The sequence below is a fragment of the Gopherus evgoodei genome, chromosome 5, assembly GCF_007399415.2.
Source record: "Gopherus evgoodei ecotype Sinaloan lineage chromosome 5, rGopEvg1_v1.p, whole genome shotgun sequence".
Lineage (NCBI taxonomy): Eukaryota > Metazoa > Chordata > Testudines > Testudinidae > Gopherus > Gopherus evgoodei.
Genome location: NC_044326.1, coordinates 63397669 through 63421542, shown reverse-complemented (window position 1 = coordinate 63421542; position 23874 = coordinate 63397669). Strand labels below are relative to the sequence as shown.

The 23874-nt window shown below is 42.8% G+C and overlaps 1 protein-coding gene across 1 annotated transcript; it reads left to right on the top strand.

Annotated features, from left to right (window-relative positions):
- The first annotated feature begins 8321 nt into the window (after positions 1-8321).
- On the top strand, positions 8322-10233 carry LOC115652395 (storkhead-box protein 1-like). The gene is made up of 4 exons (XM_030564350.1): positions 8322-8404; positions 8729-9119; positions 9235-9294; positions 9708-10233. Exons 2-4 carry the CDS (start codon positions 8750-8752, stop codon positions 9749-9751), a joined length of 474 nt encoding a protein of 157 aa, XP_030420210.1. The 5' UTR covers positions 8322-8404; positions 8729-8749; the 3' UTR covers positions 9752-10233.
- The last annotated feature ends 13641 nt before the right edge of the window (positions 10234-23874 follow it).

Genomic DNA, 23874 nt, shown 5'->3' with positions numbered 1-23874 from the left:
AGATAACATGCTGTCATAAACATACAGCTAAGGATATCATAAAATCCCTCTTTACCCTGTAAAGGGTTAATTCCTCTTTTACCTCTAAAGGGTTAAGAGGCTCAGATAACCTGGGGGCACCTGACCAAAAGGACCAATAAGGGGAGACAATACTTTCAAATCTGTGGGGGAAGTTTTTTGTCTGTCTCTCTCAGAGCCAGCCAGGAAACAGGGCAGGGGAAAATACATTTCCCTAGCTATATCTGAAGTAAGCATCTAGTCTTGCAGAAATAAGTAATAGCAGAAAAGAAATGCGTTAGATTACCTTTTGTTTTACCTTGTGAATTTTCCCTTTGCTAAGAGGGAGGTTAATCTGTAAAGTACTTACCATCCTGATTTTACAGAGGTGATTCTTTTACCTTTTCTTTAATTAAAATTATTCTTTTAAGAACCTGATTGATTTTTTCATTGTTCTTAAGATCCAAGGGTTTGGGTCTGTGTTCACCTGTACCAATTGGTGAGGATGTTATTCTCAAGCCTCCCCAGGAAAGGGGGTGTAGAGGCTTGGGAGGATATTTGGGGAAGGTAGGGCTCTAAGTGGCCCTCCTTAAATGTTTGGTTAAATCACTTGGTGGTGGCAGTGATACTAAGGCAAGGAAGGAATTTGTGCCTTGGGGAAGTTTTAACCTAAGTTGGTAAAAATAAGCTTAGGGGGTCTTTCATGCAGGTCCCCACATCTGGACCACAGAGTGGAGAAGGAACGCTGACATACACCCTTTCCCAATGAAACAGGTTCTTATGGCCAGTCTTGCATGTGGGCTATTGCTGAGTTTACTGTGGATCTCATGTTTCCTTAGTCAGTGATGTACCAGTTTCTAATTCTAAAGTGCCTCAAGCATTAAGACAGCTATATGACTCCAAACTCTGAGCCATCTAAACAGGATTAATCTCATTGCAAAAACTCAATATTGTGGTGCCAGTGTTTTGTCTCCAAAGGAACACAGGCACACCCATTGTAACAAGTAACCTCCCCTCCTCTTTGGTGTATCCTGCTTTATTCCTTGCCCCCAGGATTCTTCCTGATGCCAGGAAGTATGAGTCAGGTGAAAGTGCAGAGTCAACTATTCCCTGTGCTTGGGCTCTTTATTACTTCGCTGTTTAATTTGGAACCACTTCATTGCTTCTTGCTCAGCGAAAACTCCCACTGATTTAATTGAGGGCTGTACCTGAATTAAGAGTTCTGCTCAGGTCTCTTTGATTGAAGATGGCCAAGCAGGACTGAATCCAGCAATACCTGGCTCCAAATATAATCATCTGGTTGTCAAATGGCAAACATGTCCCCAAAACAAAGGGAGGAAACAAAACAAGCTGCATCCGCAGAGCTGTTTTATGCATTCTGTAAATGTTGATGTACTCTTTAAACAAATGCTTTGTTTGCACTGTATGAAGAAAAGAGAAAAGCTGGACCATGCAAACTCGCAGTGACATCTAGCCATGCAACCCGCTGCAAATCTGAGAATAGACACTGGAATTTCTCCTTCTTGACCTTAGTCCTCTTAGATTAGTCCTCTTAGATAAAGAGTATATGGATCTCTTTCTGTCTGTCATTGACACTGTTTTTACATCAACGGAACTCCATGGGCTTTGGTGATGTTGTTCCTGATTTACACCATTGTAGGTGAGAAGAGAACCACATTTTAAGATTTTACACACATTCTACAGATTTCAGAGTAGCAGCCATGTTAGTCTGTATCCGCAAAAAGAACAGGAGTACTTGTGGCACCTTTGAGATTAACAAATTTATTTGAGCATAAGCTTTTGTGAATTTCTTGGTCTCAAAGGTGCCACAAGTACTCCTGTTCTTTTTACATTCTACAGAGATATTCAGCACCCAAGTAGAAGCCTCCAAGAGAGAGGCAATGCACAGCAACTAATTGGCTGTATAGTACATAATATGGTTCTACTTCTTAAAGCATGTTCATGCTGGTGCTGCCACTTGATGCCTCCAACATTAAATTAGTATGTCCATGCATTAAAATGTTCTCACTGGATGTGAAAGGCCCATGCCCTGGTCAGAAGTCTGCTTCCCAACCCGAGACCAAATGAAGAAGACAATGGGTTGAGTTCTCTGTTATCTCTCCTGAGAAATGCAGCTTAGAAGGCACAACCCCTGAATTAGAGGTGGGGGGAAAGGTAGCCTTACACCATCTTTGCACCACTTGGATTATGGTCAGCTGTGGGGGCTGGAATGGCTTCCATCATAAATAAGAACAGCCCCAAGGAACCTCTAACTGATAGCAGCCTTGTGCAGGCTGCTTCTGTGGTACCAAACAGCCCAGAATCTCTGTAGCACTGAATGCTACCAGTATGCCCCCTCCTGGACCTGCCCCAAACATATCCAGTGCAGTGGGATCTGCAAGATAAGAGACAGCATAAATCCATTTATAGTGACCCTACAGTATTCTTGCATCAGGGGAATTTTGTCCCAGCCTGTAATGGGCCCCTATATGTTGCTGGGGTGGTGGAAGGGCAAACTTTGCCCAATATTTATTTTTATTTCTTCTGTTAAATTGAAGTGAAAATGAATTGCTAAGGGTATCTGTCTAAGGGTGGTGGGACCTGATTAAGGTCCCAAAGTTTTCCAAGCTTCAACAATTCTGGTTGTTGTTGCATTGGCTGCTAGGTTTAACTCTGAAATGGCTGTCTGAGTAGCACAAATTACAGAGAATCCTCAGCTATACACTTCTGTGGTGGGCATTCATCCCACACCAGCCAGGAAGGGGTTAAAAGGAGCCTATGGAGGCTGCACAGGGGGCAGCCAATCAGAGAGAGGCTACACAGAGCAGCCAATCAGGACCTGGTGGGTTCACATAAAAGGAGCTATAGGACTAGAGATAGTAGTTACAGTCAGAGATGGAGCCTCAGGAGTGAGCACTGTGTTCCTAGTGGGCTGCGGGAAGGGTAGCACCTTGGATGGAGCAGTTGCTGTCATGGACCAGAGAAACAAGAGGGAGCTCCTGCCTGGGTGCTGGGACTATCTGGCTGAAAGCCCTGAGAAGAAGATGAAGAAGATGCTGGGGTTGTGGGGGAGTGGCCCAGGGAATAGAAGCAGCATTAAGTGAAGTTAATATCTTCAGGGCCCATGTTGAACTGAGATACTTCTCCACTCTCACCTGCCTGGATAGGTGGGATACACAGATGGTGACATGGGTGGAGGCCTGAGCCGCAAAGAGGATGCTGCAGTTCTTGGACTGAGGCTGGTCTGCAGATGGAGACAATGATAGGAGAGGCACCACCTGGAGAGCGTGCACTGATGGATGGAGCTAATCCCCATGACAGCCAGCAGGAGGCACTGCTGTGGTGAGTGAACCCCATCAGAATAACTCCTGTTTAAAGTTGTCTCCCAACTGGATTAATGTTGAAAACATCTGGAAAAAGACATCTCCAGAATCCTTCTCTTGACCAGTTCCATCTCTGGCCACCTTATCACCGTCACTGCCCTCAGAAACCCAGAGACTACATTTAACTCTATAAAAACAGCTACCTGCTAGAGAAAAGGAAGCCAAACTCCTTTGTCAGTTGGTACATGAATGTAATGGTATCCCTGTCTGGATGCGGGGCTCTGGGTTTGTTTCTGCTTGTGTAAAACTGTTTGTTTGTTTTAAGTTTTTAAAAAAATCTTCTAAGAAATAGATTTTTAAAAAGCTTCAGGAATAAACTCTTGAGGAAGTTACTTGTTTAACTTTTTTGATCGCTAATGCAGCTGACCTGCCTCATTATGTACAAATATACCTGAATATTTGCCCAATAAAGATTGTATGTCTTTAAAAACAATTGTCCTCAGTCCTTATTTTCCATCATGAGGCAGTGCTTGATTTTAGTGGGATAATCCCTTCCAGCCATTCCATTGAAAGGAAAAATACATTTATAGCACAGAGTTTAAGCCCAGGAAAAAAAGCCCACCAGATCATCTAGTCTGACCTCCTGGATATCACAGGCCAGCAATACCACCCGTATCTGCACACTTATCCCAACAACCAAAATGAGACCAACGTATTACAGCCCACAGGAGACTAGCCTATTGTGTGCAACAGTGAAAGATGGGAGGAACCAAGGTACACCAAAGCCCCTGCAGTTGTCAGGAATTGATTAAATGAGATAACCCTGGCAAGTGACTGCACTCCATGTGCAGAGGAAGGCAAAAACCCACAAGGTCACTGCCAAATTTATGGAACATTGGGTCCACTTCTGGGCACAGCATTTCAAGAAAGATGGGGAGAAATTGGAGAGAGCCCAGAGAAGAGCAACAAGAATGATTAAAGGTCTAGAGCAATGGTTCCCAAACTTGTTTCGCCGCTTGTGTAGGGAAAGGCCTACAGGTTCGGCTGACTGCGGCTCCCAGTGGCCGTGGTTCACTGCTCCAGGCCAATGGGAGCTGCTGGAAGCGACGGACAGTATGTCCCTCATCCCGTGCTGCTTCCAGTAGCTCCCATTGACCTGGAGCAGCGAACTGTGGCCACTGGGAGCTGCGATCAGCCAAACCTGTGGACCTGGCAGGTAAACAAACTGGCCCAGCCCGCCAGGGGCTTTCCCTGCAGAAGCGGTGGAACAAGTTTGGGAACTGCTGGTCTAGAGAACATGACCTATAAAGGAGGGCTGAAGGAATTGGGTTTGTTTAGTTTGGAAAAGAGAAGACTGAGAGGTGACATGATGGCAGTTTTCAGGTATCTAAAAGGGTGTCATCAGGAGGAGGGGGAAAACTTGTTCATCTTAGCCTCTAAGGATAGAACAAGAAGCAATGGGCTTAAACTGCAGCAAGGGAGATTTAGGTTGGACACTAGGAAAAAGTTCTTAACTGTCAGAGTGGTTAAACACTGGAATAAATTGCCTAGGGAGGTTGTGGAATCTCCATCTCTGGAGATATTTAAGAATAGGTTAGATAAATGTCTATCAGGGATGGTCTAGAGAGTATTTGGTCCTGCCATGAGGGCAGGGAACTGGACTCGATGACCTCTCAAGGTCCCTTCCAGTCCTAGAATCTATGACTCTATGAAATCTGGCCTGTTGGAAAATTCCTTCCCAACCCCATATACGGTGATCAGTTAGACCCTGAGTATATGAGCAAGACCCAGCCAGCCATGCACCTGAGAGAGAATGCTCAGTGTAACCTCAGAGCCCTGTCCTGCCCTGTCCAGTGTCTCATCTTGCCATCTCTGTTGCTTCAGAATAAGGAGATCAGTCCTCTACCTCCTCCCTCCCCTGCAGGTGGCTGGCTGAAGCCCTGAAGAATGAACTTTTAAGAACATAAAATATAAACTGGAAGTGAGCCCCATCACAAGCAATCCCATCAGACAATTGCACTCATAAATGTGTCCCATTCACTCTTAAAACTAATTAAGTTGTTTGCCCCCAGACAGATCTGACACACCTAAGCTCTGGCTCAAACAAGAACTGCTTATGAATAAAGCTCTATTGGGTTTGTTTGGATTTCTGCTCTTAGTTACAAGAAATATATACAATATGCTGCAGGCTCATTTCAAAGAGACTTGTCTAAATCTTGAGGGGTTTCACTCCAGTAGCAAAGAAAACCTTCACTTCTCCTAAGTACTTCAGAGATATTTATAAATTACACAAGATTTGTAGAAATTTAAGTGAATTTGACAGAGGTCCACTGAAGTGAGTTAAACGGTGAATGTGAGGAAAGGAGATGCTGTTTTTAATAGCAGAAGAGAATAATCAAGTGAAAATAAAACAAAATGAGCAAGAATGATTCTTTTCTCCCATCAGTGATAGGAAGAGAAAAAAAGAAGAGACTAAAGAATGATAAACAATGTATTTAATTTAAAATTCCAGGGGCCTGATAGAAAGTTCTTGAAGTCAATTGGAATTTTTCCATTGACTTCAGTATGCTCTGAATCAGGGCCAAAGGGTCTAATTCATTTCACACTGAGGTAAATGTGAGTCTTTGCAATGATTTTTATATGACTTGGATCTGATTCTGAAAGGATGATATACTTCTACCCCTGCCAGAGTTACTCAACCAGATCAATTACAGCCAATTATCTTTTCATTTGCCTGGTTGTTACATTTTTCTCTTACATATGTGTATAAATGCATTAAACCAGTTTAAACTGGTCTTAGTAATCATCAGCACCTTTCATATCTTTTCTATCCCATTAGTGAGCAATAAACAGATACAGCGGGGACTGTAAATACATAACTTTTTTTTTTTTCAAATAAGTTGTATGGGTAAAAAACAAGGTCTGATTGTGCAAAACATCTAACTTTTGTGTCACCATTCTTAATACTATTTATTACCATAAACATAATACTCGTGGTGCTGTACTACATAGAATAACGTGTTTGTGACAGGTTGGCCCTTCATGGTGCCACTTGATGTACTGGGATACCGCTGAGCCTGCCTGTTCTGCCAGCCTGGGCCCCCTTTTGCTCCATCTTGCTGAGCCAGGTTCTTAAGCCTCCTCTAGCACACACACAGGCAGGACCACACCCAGCTGCAGAAAGACACAGATACTGAGATCAGCTCTGGGAAGACTCAGCTAAAGGGACTTGCCCAGCACTCAGGTGCCACCTGCCTGGGAGTGCAGACCCAAAGGTATATTGTTTTGCACTGTATAGAAAAATCTGCATAGTGCAAACTCGTAACATTTTGCCCTCTTCCTCAATGTGAAGAGAGAGATGCACAACTTCTTACCCTCACAGTTAGAAATTACATAAACTGGGTTTAATAGTAAACAAAACAAATTTTATTAATTATAAAAGGCTGATTTTAAGTGGTTAAAAAGATAGCAAACAGAAGAAAGCAGATTACTAAGCAAATAAAACAAAACACACAAACTAAGCTTGGTTCACTAAAGAAACAGATTACAAAATGTAATATCTCACCCTAAATACTGAATTAGGCAGGATGCAGAGTTTCTGTAGCTCAGAGTTCCAGTTATTTCTTCTTGCAGACTGGACCCTTGTCTCAGTCTGTACTCAACACCTGCCTTTCCCTTCAGGTTAGTTCCTTTGTCCCTTCAGGTTCTTTCAGCAGTCTTTTTCTTGGGTAGGCAATGGAGGAGAGTCCTGACAGCCTCTGTGCTGTTGAGGAGGATGAAAGTGTCAGGGAAAGAGAACATCAGATGGGAGCAGAGGGAAATGATCCCATAATTGAGACCCTCCTTCCAGATGATGTCATGGTATCCTCTCACACTGAGGATACTTCTCTGGGGGAGGGAACTCCAGTTATTAGGAAGAGACAAGTAATAGTAATGGGGGGTTTGATCGTTAGAAACATAGATAGCTGGGTTTGTGATGACCAGGAGAACCACATGGAAACTTGCCTGCCAGGTACAAAGGTTGTAGCTCTCTCAAGAGGTCCCAGAGGCCAAATTTAGGCAGCTAGGTAAGAAATTGAAGTTCAGGATCTCCATGGCAGCATTCTCTGAAATGTTTCTAGTTCTGTGTGCAGGGCCAGTTAGGCAGCTAAAACTGCAGGGTCTCTGTGCGTGAATGAGCAATGGTGTAGGGAGGAGGGGTTTAGATTTATTAGGAGCTGGGGAACCTTTTGGGAAAGAGGTGTCACTTCCAAGAGAGGTAAGGCAGGGATGGGCAAACTTTTTGGCCCAAGGGCCACATCTGGGTATGGAAATTGTATGACTGGCAATTAATGCTCATGGAATTGGGGGTTGGGGTGAGAGCTCTGGAGTAGGGCCAGAAATGAGGTTCCCAGCCAACAGAAGCTGCAGAGGTAGCATGTGGGGTGTTGGCGTGTGAAGTCCCCTGACTGTCCATACGTGTAGGAGCTGGAGGGGGATGTGCCACTGCTTCCAGGAGTCACGCAGAGTGGGGCAAGCCCTGGACCCTGGCTGGAGCTCAAGGACTGAATTAAAACATCTGAAGGGCAGGATGTGGCCCCCGGGGCCATAGTTTGCCCACCCCTGATGTGAGGAATTTTGTTTTTAACACCGCCTTTGTACAGTTTGTCCTGCCAAGAAAGAACTAGATAGCACTGAGTTTCGTGGGCCCTTGGGCTAAGGCCGGGGGTAGTACCTATAGGAGGAGAAGTAGAGCTAAGGGGTGGGAGGAGGAGCAAAGATCAGTAACAGAGACGCCCAGGGAGGCAGGCTCTAGTGGCTGCACTTTTATCCCTCCTCCCTTAGCAAATCTCAGGGCAGCCCTGCCCGAGCGATCGCTGTTTAGTTCAGGCACGACCCCTGCACCCCTTGGTGTCTCCGCCTAGGGAGGGTTAATTGCCCCCCCTCCCGTTAGCGCCAGCCCCTTTGCAGCCCCTCCCCCAGCCGGGACCCCGCTACTTGCCCCTCACCGGGATACCAGAGCAGGGAGCGCGAGGCCCCGAGATGCCCTGTCTGGAGACAGGGTAGAGCCTGCCCAGAGCTGGGAGAGGAGTCTGGAACAGGAGGTAACGTGCGTCTGCAGGGCTCAGCAGCGCAGCGCAGCGCAGCCCAGCCCGCCCCCCGGGAGCTGGCTCGCTGCAGAGCACGAGGCAGGGTGGGGAGGGGGCCGCAGGTTGTGCCGTGCAGGAGGAGCCAGCGCCTAACACCGCGTTGCACCGCCCGGGGCGGCAGCCTGGTGGGGGCACGCGTGCAGTGGGGGGCACAGGAGGCAGCCTAGGCCTGTGGTGGGGAGAGGGGCAGCCCGGCCGGTGCGGGCGGGGGGGGGGGGGGAGGCTGCGCCCAGCTCCGCCCTGCCTTGATGGGGGCTCGGGGGTGTCTCTTTAATGCAGAGGCTGCGGCGCCCCGTAGCGATGCCTCGGAAGGCGGAGAAGTTTCTGCAGATCGCCCCGCACTCCCTGGCCATCGTCCTAAGCCCCGGGGCTGCGCTGGAGGCGGAGGAGGGGCGGGAGGACAGAGAGCGGGAGCCGCCTGGCGATGAGGCCCCCCAGCTCGGGCGCCACCACATCGGCTACGAGATCTTCGCGGACTTCAAGCAGGAGAACATGCAGCACTTCTGGAACCCGCGCGTGACGGCGGCCGTGGCCGAGACCTTCTTCCTGGGCTGGCTGGACGAGCAGGTGCTGCTGATCCAGGGCAAGGAGGAGCACCTGGAGGTGCTGCGGGAGGGCTGGACGCGCCGCTCCCTCAAGCCGCCCGCCGGCTTCCGCATCAAGTGCCTGGGTAAGTGCTGCGACGCTCGCCGGTGCCTCGCTTGGCTCCCGCTTGCCAGGAGAGAGAAGTTTGTGCCTAGACTCTGCAAGCTCCCTCCCCTAATACACTCTGTCAAACCCTACAGAGCAGGTCTGCAGGACGTGGTTCTTGGAAAGCTGCTACTCTTCGGTGCCGCTTTCTACAGGTACGCTCGTTGTTCCTCCTGCCAGTGACGCTCACTAGAGGTAGCAATAGTAGGAAATTCTGGGTCAAAAATCCTAGTGTAGATAAAGCCGAAGTGTGTGTGTGAGAGAGAGAAATGTGAGAGGAAAGGCAGCTGGAATGATGCTGATCCTGAATTGTGAGTGAGGTTGATATTAAGGTAGCCCACCGTTCTCTTTGTTGTTGACCCGTTCTTTTTGTCCTTAGTTTTCCCTCAAGCTTACACATTCTTCAACTGTGCTTTGAATAAATATCCAAATCAGTTATATCCCCTTCTTTTAATCAGCAATTCATGATCTTTATCACTTGGGGTCAAAAGTTCAAGTAGTACACCAGTTCCTTGATATAATTTAGGCACAACCACCTCTCTCAACATCATTGTTCTCTTATCTCCAGCCAGGTTCAATGAAGGATTCCCTGTACCAGGCTCTTCTTTCTAATATAATGGATAAACTTTAATGCATTTGCCATTCCTTAAATTGCACAAATCTTTGTACAATGCCAAACCTGTTCTGAGCAATGATAAATAGATTGTAAAATGTGCAGTACCCGACTGAGTTTATCTTGCATGCTGAGATATATTTCAAGGTATTACCTTTCTACCAGATAAGTGCACCAGTACAAAGCCACACTAGTTAGCCACTTAAACTTTCTGTGCCTGTTCTTCATTTAGTGGCCCTGCGCATTGAAAAAGATAATTTTTATAGTTTTGCTTTCAACATATATATCCAGCAGTGTTTACTATGAATAAAACTATTGTGGTTAAGTGCCAGGTTTTTGTTTGATTTGGATTTTAGTGAGTTTGAGTTTGGTAAGCAGTAGAAACTGGGGACATTTCATTGTGATATTCCATTTTATCTTTATAATCTCAGTACTTGTTAAACTTTTAAAGGACTAACTGTTTGGAGACCATGTGTTCAATAGTGTTTTCAAATTCTCAAAACATTTGCCTCTACAGAAAATAAACAAACATGTAAGCTATGCAATTCTGGACATATGAGTGATTTTTTTTTTTTTTTAAAAAGGGTTACTTTATAAAGATGCATATCACTTATTTTAAATAATTTGCATTCAAAAGTAGGCCAGACGGGCTGTTAATTAATCCAGTAATTGTAGTAGGATCACATTTCTTGAAATTTTTTCTCTTGAGAGAGTGAAATTAAAACTGTAAATTAGACATATTTTAAAAAAATGCCTATTGCTGTTTGAAACATCTGTTATACTTAGTCTGATTCTGTTTTTTTCACTAATCCCTTAGGTTCACTTATATTGCAGGTAGTCAATAGGCAGACCACTGGCCAAATCTGGACTGCCAGATGCTTTTGAATGGAACCAGAAATAATTTTATTTATTTACTTATTTTTATTTTCTCTGGAGTCTGGACCTTGGCTATATCTTGATCAAGAAATTTGGACCTTGACAAAAAATAATCGACTACCTCTGACTTATATTGTAGTTTCACAACGAAAAGATGAATACATTGATGGGGGAACTTCTGAAAGCTGACAAGTTTCCAGATACTCCTTTAAAACATTATTAAATGTGGGTGATGGCACTTGAATTAAGGTTTGACCTTTAATTATCCTGCTAGAGTAATAGTCAGTTAATTACAACAGAAATAGTCTATAGTTTTATAATCTGTAGCTACAATGTTTTTGTTTTTGTTTTTTTGTAATGTGGGTGTTCTGGATTGTTTGAGTTTGTATGTGCTAGAATAGGTATTTTTTTGGTAAAGAAACAAAGGATCAAACTAGGAGTGAATTTCTTTTGCAATTCAATAAATGGCCTTTGAAACTATAATTGATGTGTCATGTTTTGATGAGTGAAGTTCTAAAGGTGCCTTTCCCAGAGAGAGAACCTGCATTCATGCAGTATTTCTGCCTGTAATCTAGGAATTAGTGTATCCTTCGAGTTAAAAAAAGAGCACTTTTTGTTTTCAGTATTTGTTCTAACTTGCTAAAGTACAAGAAACTAAACTGTGACTCTCCACTGTGTTTTGGGACAGTGAAGGATGACTCAGGAACTGAAATTCTAATAGGTAACTACCACCTCGGGTAATTTACAAACTGTAGCTCTCACAATTTCACTTACAAAGGGAAGACCTAGTTTCAGGATTTTATTTACAGATGTAAATGTTATATCGCTTTCCCTGGTTAATATGGTTGACTGTGAAACAAGCTACTTTTTCGTTTTCATCGGTTCTTTACCTCCTTGTACTTTATACAGATTGTCCCCCAAAACAGCTTACAGAGTTACACAATTTTTAACCTGAGAGCATCCTCATATCTTTTTAAATAAGACATTTCCTTTCTGGTGCGAATTGCCTGAGTAAACTTACTAGGGGGAACAAAGTTTAAATGTTGTGTTTTTTGTTGCTTAAAATCTCAACCTCAATTCTGATTTAATATAATGATTTGGTATTTAATGTGTCATGTCCCCCATCCCCCACTTTTTAGAGTGTTTAATTGCTGTGTAATAATTGTATATTACTGTAACAGTTGCCCTAGTCATCGACTTGGACCCCACTGTGCTAGTCACTGTATAATACAGAATGAAAGATGGGCCCTGACCGCAAAGAGCCTACAGTCTAAGACTAGAGGCAACAGATTAATTCGGTCAGATGGGGAGAACAAGGAAACAATACTGGTCACATGATAGGCAGTGGTCTCAGCACACCAGCAGCCTAGCTGTTCCTTGTCAAGCTTTTTGTAAGGCATCATTGTGCAGGAGAGTTTTAAGGAGGATGAGTTAGTTATGCAGATTTTGTGGGATGCTCTTCTCAATCATGAGGGACAGCATGGGAGCTAGTATGAAGATGCTTGTTTGAAAACTTAACAAGTGGGCAGTGGAGGCTAGCATCATGGACTGTAGGCAGCTGTTGACAACTCAGTAGCAAATGAGAGATGATAGGTAAGATGGGGTTTTGACTGTGAAGGACCTTGAAAGTGAAGACCAATATCTTATATTTGGTGTGATAGAGAAGGAGGAGCCAGTGGAGAAATGAAAGGAGAGAGGTGACATGGTCAAAGCATTGGGCTAGGAAATAATCTTGTCAGCAGCATTCTGAATGGATATGATCAGGGCAAGACTGCATTTGTCAAGGCTTGAGAATTCAATGATCAAGATGAGAGCCTGGATGAGAATTTTAGCTGTGGGGATGGATAGGAAAGGTCATTTCTTAAAGATGTTATGCAGGCAGCATTGGCCAAGATATAGCCATTGCCTGGAAGGGAGGACCTAGAAGGACTAAGCCCATGGCAAGCCTTATATCTTAAAAGTCAGTTGATAAAGTCAGTTCTCCAAATTTGGCAGAAATTCCCTCTTACCCAAGCCAATGAAGGGTATGTCTACCAAGTAGCTGGGAGGGTGCTTTCCAGCGTGGGCAGATACCTATGAGTTCTGCTCAAACTATCACTGGGAAATAGTACCCAGGTGGGATTGTACTTGAGTGGCTAGCCTGAGTTGCTTCCTGTGCCACTGCAGCCATGCTGCTATTTTTAGGTGCTAGCTTGTCTGCCTGCCCATTCTGGGAAGCATCTTTCCAGCTGCTGTAGGGATGTGAGGGGTAGTATAAGAAGTCCTCTCTTGCTGGCGGAAATGGTGCCTTCCTTCACCCTCTTCAAAGGGGGGGGGGGTTGAGAGGGGAAATGATGAGCAGGGCTCCCATTAAGCTGGGAATTGGGACAAGAGTTGCCCTAAATGTCAGCAGCCAGCAAATGGTTGTGTATAAGGAATCTCCCATCCCCATCTGAAAATGGCTATGTCTTTAATTTAAAAATAAAATAGGCCTGAAACCTGTTCCTTTCTTCACCTACCCTTTAGAGTTGTCTGCTGGGGTTAGACCAGCTGCTAAGGTAGTTTTGTGGTTCCAGTAGGGTCAGAGAAGTGGGGCACTTTGGTGGGAGGTATGAGCAGACCAAGTCTAGGGATTAATGGGGCTTGTGTAGGGGAGGGGTAGTGGTGGCAGTTTCTCTTTTATTTTGGGGCGGCTGTGGAACTTCAGCCTCTATAGTGCCAACGGTTGTTGGATGTTGTCCTATGACTCTAACATTACTAATCCTGATGCTATGGTTACATAGAATGAGAAATGGAATGTAAACAGGTAATTGTATCCTTCCCATAATATGGAAATATAACTCTAGTTCAAAAGTTTGTTAATAAGTAGCCTTGCTGAAGTGTAAATAACATGCATTTTGTGGTTTTAGCTGATGTTCTTTTGCATTTACAAATACCAGAACCTAAAGTTTGCATGTGATTTAACTCCCCTCCAACAAAGCGTTTGTTCGATATAAACTATGAAGTTACAGTTGGAATGTGTGAGAGTGCCTTTATATGAAATATACTTTTAGTTACAGTTAATAAGATGGGAAAGACTAAACTGCCACCAAGTGCATGTGTGTGACAATTTCAGACCGTTTGTAGAGAGCCACACTTGCATGTACTGTAATGCTTTTAGAAATTTGAGAGCAAAGAAGCTATATTGCTAAAAAAGCAGCAAATCAACTGGACTACTCCTGGGGCATTATCCTCTGTTTAAATGTGTAATTGCATTTTCAGCATAATTAGGCACCTAAAGTGTGAATGATTGCAATTTATTTAAAAGACTTCTGATGCTTTGTTCTCCATTTCTACAGGTCAAAGCACTGAGTAGTAGATTTGAAGCTGAAAATATTTAATTTTTTTTTTTTGTATTTTTACTTACTCTGAACCAATGACAGAATAAGCATAACCAGTCATATTTTGTAATTGGTGAGTGGATATTTGGGAGCTGAATGGAAAAATCTAGCTAGAACTTCAGTGACTTGGGTCTGAGGCTGGAGCTGGTCTATTATTTTGGAAGTGATGATAGTACAGAGACCATCATAAGAACAGCAGGCTGCTCAGCTACTGGTGTGGCTACAACAATGCAATAATAGCATTGAACGCTTGCTGTGGTTGACCTCTATGCTGTCAGTTACTTCTCTGGCCATGGCAGGATAGCCATGTAATCCTGTGAAACACAGTGAATTCAATTCCTGCTAATGGTAGTCATACTTTTTACTTATTTTTGCATGTCTGGACACTTGAGGAGGAGGGTTATAACTTTCTGCCCCACACCAAGATTGGTGTGCTTGTGTGAGAGAGGGCTCTGGGTGGGGGAGTGTTGGAGGTATATGCTTCCTGTCCTGGAACAATCAGTGGGAGAGGAAGTGTCTCCCCATTCCCTCCCTCACTTCCTCAACTGCCATGTGCAGGAGGTGTCTCCTTTCTTTCTCTTCTATGGTCACATGAATGGCAGGCACAGGTATGTGTGTGAGGTTGGAGAGGCCCAGGCAGGTGATCAGTCTTCCCTTCTCTTGTATAATGTAAGTGCTAACATTGTGCAGTGATTATAGATGCACCCTTGTTTTTAGAGTTTAGGTGAAGCTTAAATCTGTGGTGGTGGTCTGAGGCCCAGGACTGGCTTGTGGAATAAGGTATCCGGGGTGAGATTGGAGACAGAGGTTCAACAGAAACTGTTGTTTAGGGAAAAGGGAGTGAGAAACTTCTGTTGTATGTGAGAAATTAACAGAAAATGCACAGAACAAGAGGAGAGATCTGCATGGTGTCCATATAATTCCTTTAACTCACCCAGATTTAAAAATAAATAGTATTTCATATTTCTGAAAACACAGTTTCCAGTTCAAGAGCTGGGGTTGACTGTGATATTGTCAGTGCTGTGCTGGTGCATGTGAACCAGAAAGTAGATGAGTTTAAGGTGCATGTGGGATTGTAATGTCCAAGTATTCTAGTCTGTGCAGTAATGTATGATCTTACCCTATTTTAGTGTAGTACAAATAGGGTGACAACATGCTTAATACTATACTTGCAATGTTGTGTCACTTAGGAGTGTTCAGGGCTTCTGTTGTAGCTTTCTTAAACTAACTAGTTATATTGTATCACCTTGTAATGCTTCCATTTTGAAGCTTAAAATGATCAGAGTTATTCAGGTGTTAGGAAATTATAGGGTGTGTCTAAATTTCTGTCTTGGATGGAGAGAGAGAGCTTTGGAAAACATTTAAAGACTTGGAGCAAGCTGAGTCTGGCATATTAAGGGTGCTGATAGGGAAAATGGTTACCTTATGTGAACTAATAGCTGCCAGGCATGGAATTAATCATGCGTGGTAGAACTGATTGCATGCTTTCTTGTAACTTTGCAATGTTCTGTAACTTTACGTCTTTAATGAGTGTTATAAAATTAATGCTAGAAAAACACTCCCAATTTTACACTCTCTTTTCCTTTGCCTCCACTATTTAATGTTTGTTCTCCTTGACACTGATCTCTCCTCCTTTCATGTCCCCTGTGCCAACACAAATCTGGCTGCTGCTACCTCACCAACGCTATTTGTGGGTGTTTCCAACTCAGCAGACATCTTTTCATGTCTTCATCTCCTCTTGCATTGCCTGTTTGTAACTTCCTCCTTTATTGCTCATGCTTGATTTTTGAGTCCTAGATGTTCTTTGCAAGGCTTTTATACGTTTTATGGAAAGGCCATGCCTTTTTATAAGCACTATATTAACAGTGGGTTAAAATGAAGTTACCAACCTTTACAATCACTTTTTTGGTCCTGCCCAAAAGTAGTCTCCTCACTTAAAAGCTGATATTTGAAACTGAATTTTCAAGCATGTCTGTGCAATAATTAAACTAAATAGCACTAGTTAGCATAGTCGGCTCTATTGAAGCATTGTCCATTGTTTATATGCTACCATGCATAACAGTGGAGAGGTGGTTATTACAGCTTTTTGAGTTGAAGCTAAGTGCTCACATTCTCTGCTTTTCTCTCTCCCAACGAAAAATTAACACCCCACTAATTTAGCTTTAGAAATTCTTTCACGGTGATTTTCTAGTCATTAGTGGTTGACTGTAGGATGTCTTGGCTACTGGACATTAAATGCCATTGATTTATAGCCAGTCATAAAACATGTGTTTTTTTCTTTTTCTTAATTATCTCCTTTAAACCATGAAAATTTCTTTTCAATGCATGTGTGTTGGATTTCGTAGTAATAAAACCTCTGAGGAGGAGGTTACCACACACTCCTATGCACCCTTTGTGTGCCTCTTGGTATTGCCATGGGAACTAAGGGGATTTTGGCAACATTTTTCCCCCCTCCCCCTGATCTGAGTAGTCATCCTCAAATATTTTTTATTTCCATGAAGCATTTATTAAGATTTTAAAAGAAGAATATAACAAGAGTAACAAGGTGGGTGAACTTTTAAACTGACAGTATGATGGAAATGCTTACAAATTTGTCGGAAGTAAGATTCTCCTCACTCAGGCAGTACTTCTATTAAGAAGTGTAGGATCACATATTTAATATATCTTGTTTCTCAGAGCTGGGGAGGAAGAAAGATTCATAGGTAAGAGTGGGGGAAGGAGAGGAAGGAAGATTGATAGGCATTTGCCATGTATCACTTGTCAGAAACAGTTCCATAAACTAATATTTTCATCACCTGGCCGTGGAACCCACCTTGAGCTAAGTAACACAAATTGAATTTATGCATTTTCCGTACATTAAGCAACTGTATACGGTGTGTTTAGTTAATCATGGTTTTCAGTACTTCACTGGGAAAATAAAAAGCATGAATGAAAAATAAATACATCATCATTTTTCTTCTCTCACTCAAAGCAGCCCCTGATCCAGATGCAAAGCCAAATACACTGGTGCATTGTATTCATTGTGCAACATGAATAAAGGATTTATAAGGTTAACAGGCAGGTAGCACTGTATCTCTCCCTTGCTCACCTCTCTTCCCCTCCTACAGAGAACAGCATTGTATACTAAAGAGTACTTGGTGGTGAAAACAACTTCAGTAGTAAACTCTCTCCATGCTGTCCAAGCTTTTAGTTCAGCAAATGTCCTGTATAATCTAAGGAAAAAATGACATTGGAAGAAAGTTAGCATTGCCAAGAGAAGCACTTAGAGGTTGGGATATGCCAAAGTGGAAGTTGCATAGGCAGCCGTAACACTTTCCCGCCATATTTCTTCTCCCCTCCACACCTCAATTCATAAATCTCCCCTGGACCTGTGTCTTTTTTCAGTTTGCAGGTTGGATGGTGCACAGTGAATGAAGCAACTGTCAGGTATTATTCTTACTGCTCCCCTTCCTTATTTATGATACGCCATTCAACTTCCACACTGCACGACCCTCTGGATCCCTGACTGAGTCTCTGTGCCCCTGCCTCTTTCACTGCTGAAGTTGGATGGTGTGTGACAAATGAGGCAGGGATTCTTCAGATAAATGTGCCAGTTATTATATGACTCTTGTGGAAGGGTGTGTGTGTTTCTGTCTTCTGTGATCACTGCTGTTTTCTGGATGCCTACTAGCTCCTGATACTTCCTGTTGGCATAAGAGGTCACAAGAATTGGATGGGGTGGGGGGCGGGACCTGTGGTCTTTTCTGTATATCTGTGCACACAGTAGGTGGGCACTTTTGGAGCGAGGGAATTACTAAGAACTCTAACTCATTGTTACTTGAAAATAATTAATATATAAATTGACTCTTGCTCTCTTGGACTACTGTAGGCCCTGCAGAGTGATTACACTGACCAGTTGGTTTTGTTAAAACCTGTTTTCAAGATAGTACTTCCCCCTATAATTAAGCTTGTTGCTTTTATCAAACTACAGTTGTTAATTCTATAACTGCATAGAACATAAACAGGATTTGGAGGATTGTTTACATTGAGAGAGATGTGTAAACATTCACTTCAGCTGACATGCTGAAATTGATGGGGGAAAGTAGATCAGTAACAGCGGGAGTGCAGCCTTTCCCCCCCACCCTTTACATCTGCAGGGGCCAGGTGTCACCAGCCCAGCAAGCCCTCTGCAGCCCTGCTGTCATAGCCCTGCTCCCCCCTCCTGTGACTGCAGGGCTGCGGAGGGCTCACTGGGCTGCCGCAGGGCTGGTGGCGCCCGATCCCTGCACAAGGTGTGGGGAGAGGCTGTGGTCCTGGCGGGACAGAGCATAGCCCTCCAGCCAGGAATGGAAGGAGAATGACAAGCCCTTGGCTGTGGGGGAAGGAGCCATTCAGCAGTGGGGTGGCCTCCCCTGCAGCCTGGGAGTCCTCTTTGTGGCCCTGGTGAGGGATCTCTGGTCTGCCCCACTGGGACAGCAGCCTTCTCCATGCTTTGCGCCTGGAATGACTGAGTGTCACTGGCTGCAGGACCTTGCAGGGAACCCCAAGCAGCTCCTCTGTCACTCACAGAGCAGGAGCTGTTCAGCAGCACCCTGCGGCTGGGGGCTCATCCTCCTCCTTGCAGTCCTGCCTGGGAGTCTCTCTGAGTCCCCGGGCCAGGACTGCAGCCTCCCCTGAACCTTGCACCCTAGTGACTCAGATGCCTCGGCCGTGCTAGGAGCCCCACACAGCCCTACTGTCAGTGCTACCCTAATTATAACCCCATTCCTCCCTCCCCTTTAATTTCCAGCAACTGTAAAAATAAAAAAGTTTAAAAATGACAATTCTTAAAAATAAAAAATTGATATTGTTGAAATTTAAAAATCAAATTCTGCCAAGCCTAAACATAAACATCTCTGTAGGCAGCAGAGTGAGTTTTCGCTCAGTGTAATCATGTGTAAGTATGGTATCACTCTGTGCTGAACAGGAGTACTGGGGTGTTTATTATCTTGTGTATATATATTCCTCTAAGATATGCTATAATTCCTGCTTTTGGACTACAGCTAAAACTTGGAATTATTTATTGTCGGTACCCAATTCATTCAATGCAATTAAGTTTTAGAAAGAAGTAAAGCTTATACTGTTTTTTTATAGATCTATTAAACTTCCATTCATTTTCTTTTGTTGATTTGTATTCGACAAGGGGGCTCTCTGTAGGTACAGGAGTTCACGAAAGCACTGTTCTCCTAGGAATTGAGCTGGGGGCTGTTGAATAAGTCTTTTTCTTGGTAATGCAAATCATATAGAAGTATAAATATCTTTGTTTATTTTAATAGTGATCCTTTCCGAGGAGCTACAATCTTATTACCTCAAGTTATACATACAGACTGTAAACCTCTCCTCTCTTATACTGGCCAGAAGAATTAGTCTACTTCAGATGAAGGGAACTCCAAAGCTTTAACCACATTCTTTTGTGCACTGAAGATAGCAATTTAGAAACAGAAACACAGAAGATGCAACTCTGAAATTGCTGCTGTCTTCCCAGTAAAGACACTTTGAGCTTAGCCCTGCATTCCTTACACACCCACATCTTCCACTGACTTCAATAAGAGCTTTGAGTGATGAAGGATGGGGCTCTTATTTGGAGTCAGCTAAAAGCCACTGCTTACTGAAAGGAAAATACTAGCAATAGGTGGTGGTGAATGCATGGGGAACTGTGGTTGTAAACACATGTGGATTGAGGGACAACTTAAATGACAATTATGCCAAAATGCTGCTTTGCAAGTAAATAAGATAAAATAAAATGCAAAGTTCTACCTAATCTTGATTTTGTTTAAAAAAAAAAAAAAAACCATTTTCCCTTTCCCTAGCATGGATATTGGTTGCTACAGTATTACCACAGTATCCAATTTCCATGTTGAACCTGCTCCCTGGATGGGCCAGGTTTGAGAATGTATTTAAATATATGTAAATATATATATTACACTTTTTTTTCTTCACCCCATATGTAAGCACATTGTCCTCTACACAGTGCACTCTATCAATCAGCCTATAACGTGGAGTTTAATGTGAGATCTAGGCTGGTACATGTGGCATATATATTTGTTAATGCACCTGCAGGTGGTTGGTTGGCACATCTTATACATATAGAAAGGAAAAGAATATAAATGATGTCCTGATGATGCTTGGCCAGATCATTCATTATATTTATGTATATTACAACAATAAATGGTTTCAGGGCAGCAGCCGTGTTAGTCTGTATCTGCAAAGATACAGGAGTACTTGTGGCACCTTAGAGACTAACACATTTGTTCTTTTTACAACAGTAAATGATTCTCACCCAAATGCTGCACTCTTAAAAGGATTCAAAAAATTTATGGAAAGAATCTGGACAATCTGTCTCTCTTCCTTTCCCCCTTTTTTAAGAATCAGGATTCTAGTTCTGCCTCGGGGATTCTAGTGAGCCTGTGTTTGCATTTGGATTATGAACATACTGTGCCTGAGTGTACGCAGTACACTAAATCTTTGTAAAGTGAACTTCAGAGTTGTCTTTGGATGTATTTCAAGAAGGATAAGTGGTATGTCAAGGTTTTAGTATAAAAGCTGTTTGTTAGGAAGATACTGTACCCCTTTAAGCCATACAGTGCAATTATTTGTTACCAAAGCACAGCCTACTGAGAAATTACTTTCATTTGCTTCTTATCACAAAACACAGCAAAATTCAAACACACAAGTCAAACACTGTATCCTTTTAGCTTAACCTTGAGTTCTGCTAGCAACTGATTAACAAAGAGAACTCTTACTGTATAGAAGTTTGCTGCTCTTATAAACTGTATCCAAGTCACATCTACTTTTCTTTAAAAAGCTTAGATAATTGAGATATACTTCAACACTGAAATATCCATACTCTATTCTTATTTCTTTATATAACCTTAGTTTCTGTGATTTCATTAACGCAGACTTTTTAAATGCATTTCTTACTGCACTTAACACCTTAGGGCTCAATCATGAACTGGCCAATGCACTTTTTCAGAGGAGTAAGGAGCCTATGCAGACTATCATATCATTGGTCACCAACAAAAAAGAGGAGAGCCGCCAACCAAAAGATTTTAGCTCAACTCCTTGTCATTCTCCCTCCTTTTTCACACACCCACACCCACCAATTGTGCATGCCAGCCCAACTAGGCTGGTGAAGAGCAGGGAGTGTAAACTGCTCCAAGATTAGTGCTGGTGCAGATTACTTCTCCTTCCTGGAGCAAGGGGAAACCAGGGAGCAAACTGTGGTCCCTATTCTGCCTCTGGGGCAGCGCAACTGACCAGTATCCCTTCACCCAGGGAAGACTGATTGCAAGGTGCAAGCGTAGTCCATACTGTTTACTTAAAGTTACGTGTTCTGTAATGTTAAACCAAACAATATAATAAAATATAAATGAAATGAATAAGCAATAAGATTCTTATGACTGTGGTTTAACACTACTGCAGACTTTAAATACGCAGTGAAGCATTGGATGCTAAGTGCTTCCAATACATTGGAAGTGTGTGTTAAACAGCACAGTTTGAAGTGCCTTATTGGGACTATAAAATGGGCATTTCATCTTTAAAAGAGTTTTTTCTGAATTCCTATTCAGAGTACAACTCCTTGGAACACTTCAAATATGAAAAATTTATTTTGGCTATTAAGAGCTTGCCTTTCTGTCCACCCTTTAACGTCCATAGTTAGAACGATACTTTTTTTGGTACTCATTTTATTCTAATCTGCACAGAATTTCCATACAAATATTCTTCAAAATCTGTTTCTCCTTTAAAAAGACTGATTTGTGTTTGGTCAACCTCTTATCATGATGTAGCCTGTTATGTTTTTACAATGCTTAGAAGACATTAAGCTAAAAAGAAAAGCAGAAAAATGGCATAGGAGGGCAGCCATGACCTTATTATAAAATGAGCCTATTTGTGACTCCTTGGTTGTTTGGCACATTGAGGTTATGGCTGTGTTAAGAATGTGATTAGGTCTCCTACTTGTCTGAACTCTATGAGAATGCTAATTAGCTACTTGGTTATAAGGCTGGGTTAGCCAGCTGCAGACCAGGATTTTAAGGTCTATATTAAATACATACAGCAAATAGGAAGGCAGCATCCAAAATATATTGGGTATCGCTGACACTTTAGTTGTTAATTGATTTTTTTAAGGCTGCTAGCATGCTGATGAAATCTTAGAAAAGAGACAAATTATTTAGAGTCCTGTGGCACCTTGTAGACTAACAGACGTTTTGGAGCATGAGCTTTCATGGGTGAATATGCACTTCATCAGATGCATGTATTCACCCACAAAAGCTCATGCTCCAAAATGTATGTCAGTCTATAAGATGCCACAGGATTCTTTGCTGCTTTTACAGATCCAGACTAACACGGCTACCCCTCTGATACTTAAATTATTTAGTTTCCAAAACTTAGTTTAAAATTAGCTTCACTGCTCCTGAACTCTCTGCCAACTTCATGGTTTGATAAATTTTCCTTTTTATTATATGATCTTTCCAGTGTCATGTGAAAAGACTCTCACAAACAGCAAGGGAAACTGACTCTCTTCTATGGGAAACACAGTGGAAATGACCAGGCAAAAAGTGCTATCAAAACCACAAAGTAAACAAATTGGGGAAAAAATAAGGAAAACAAATCTCAGTTCTTGTAACAATATTGGGCAAAACACTTTGACAGAAAGGACTTTTTAAAATTATCATTGTTGCTTTAAAGATGAGTTTCCATGATTTTAAACATCTAAAATTCCTTCACTATGAATTTTAAATATTTTGAGGAGAATGTTGGGGAGGGAGAAAGAATAGGAGACTGGCCAGGTTAGTTGTGAGGTGAACAAGTGCCTCGCATGTGGTGTTTTGATGTCATGCAGCAGCAAACTAGAGAGCTGCCAAACCTGTTTTAAAAACAAAAATTGCCCATCTTATTTCTGGTTGATTACAACATTGATGGTAGTTGTGTTGCTTCATTTGCGTTCATCTTCCTGAGGATTCCGCAGAATGTCACTGAGAAGCTGGGACATCAATCTTCCTCTTTCAGTCAACCAGCTATGAGGTCAAAGGTGGTTAGAAAGAACATAATGTAGGACTATGGGGTGTTAGTTTTCTTGATGAAGTTTAGTGTGCTGAATATCTGCAAGTCAGAAGCTTAAGGTGACTTGCAGTTGGCGTTCTTGTCTCTTTCACTTAATTTTCAATATTTGAGCAAATAGCAGAGACCTCCTAATGCATTCCCTGAACTCTTGGGTGGCATCTTCAACACCTTGGACACAACATCCCTGAATCACCATGTAGTTAACCCCATGTATAACTTCAACCTGCCTTGCCCTTGGGAGTACTCACCTTCTTAAATTTATGAATACCGTATGTTCTGTTTGTTTACTCTATGAAAGGATGGGGTTAATTCAAGATGTCTGCACTTAGACAGGAAAGGGTACGATGGTTTCAGATAGCCATCCACCTGCCAACACTTAAGAGACAATGCAGGAGCCGTTCACTTGATGTCCTACCTACAGCTCCCGACCAAATTCATTGGACATGCTTTTCAAGTGGTACTGGAGTCCTGGTTTGTAAACAGAGAAGAACCAAAAGAACCTGTGAACCTGAGACAAAGGACCCAGGGAGGGGTAGGGGGCCTGAGTCTAGTACTGTGTATGCAATTTCTCATGCATTTCAATCTTTTTCTAATTGGGCAGTTGAAAGAAGAGAATGAGATCTGGACCCCAAGATGACCTCTGACTTAAACTATTCTATCCAACAGTAGAGTGCATTCCGAACTATCTATTTCTGTTGTATATGCAGCACTATGCCATACTAACACATGCAGAAAATAGATCTACTCCTGTCCTGGAAAACTGAGAGCAAAAGGGTGAGTTTGTTTTTTCTGAAACCTAAGGTACC

What these genes read in the sequence shown, in the direction of transcription:
- LOC115652395 (XM_030564350.1), top strand. Translation starts at nt 8,750, where the DNA reads ATGCCTCGGAAGGCGGAGAAGTTTCTGCAGATCGCCCCGCACTCCCTG. An exon ending in CTTCCGCATCAAGTGCCTGG is followed by an intron (nt 9,120 to 9,234) that starts GTAAGTGCTGCG and finishes CAAACCCTACAG; the next exon opens with AGCAGGTCTGCAGGACGTGG. An exon ending in TTCGGTGCCGCTTTCTACAG is followed by an intron (nt 9,295 to 9,707) that starts GTACGCTCGTTG and finishes TCTTATCTCCAG; the next exon opens with CCAGGTTCAATGAAGGATTC.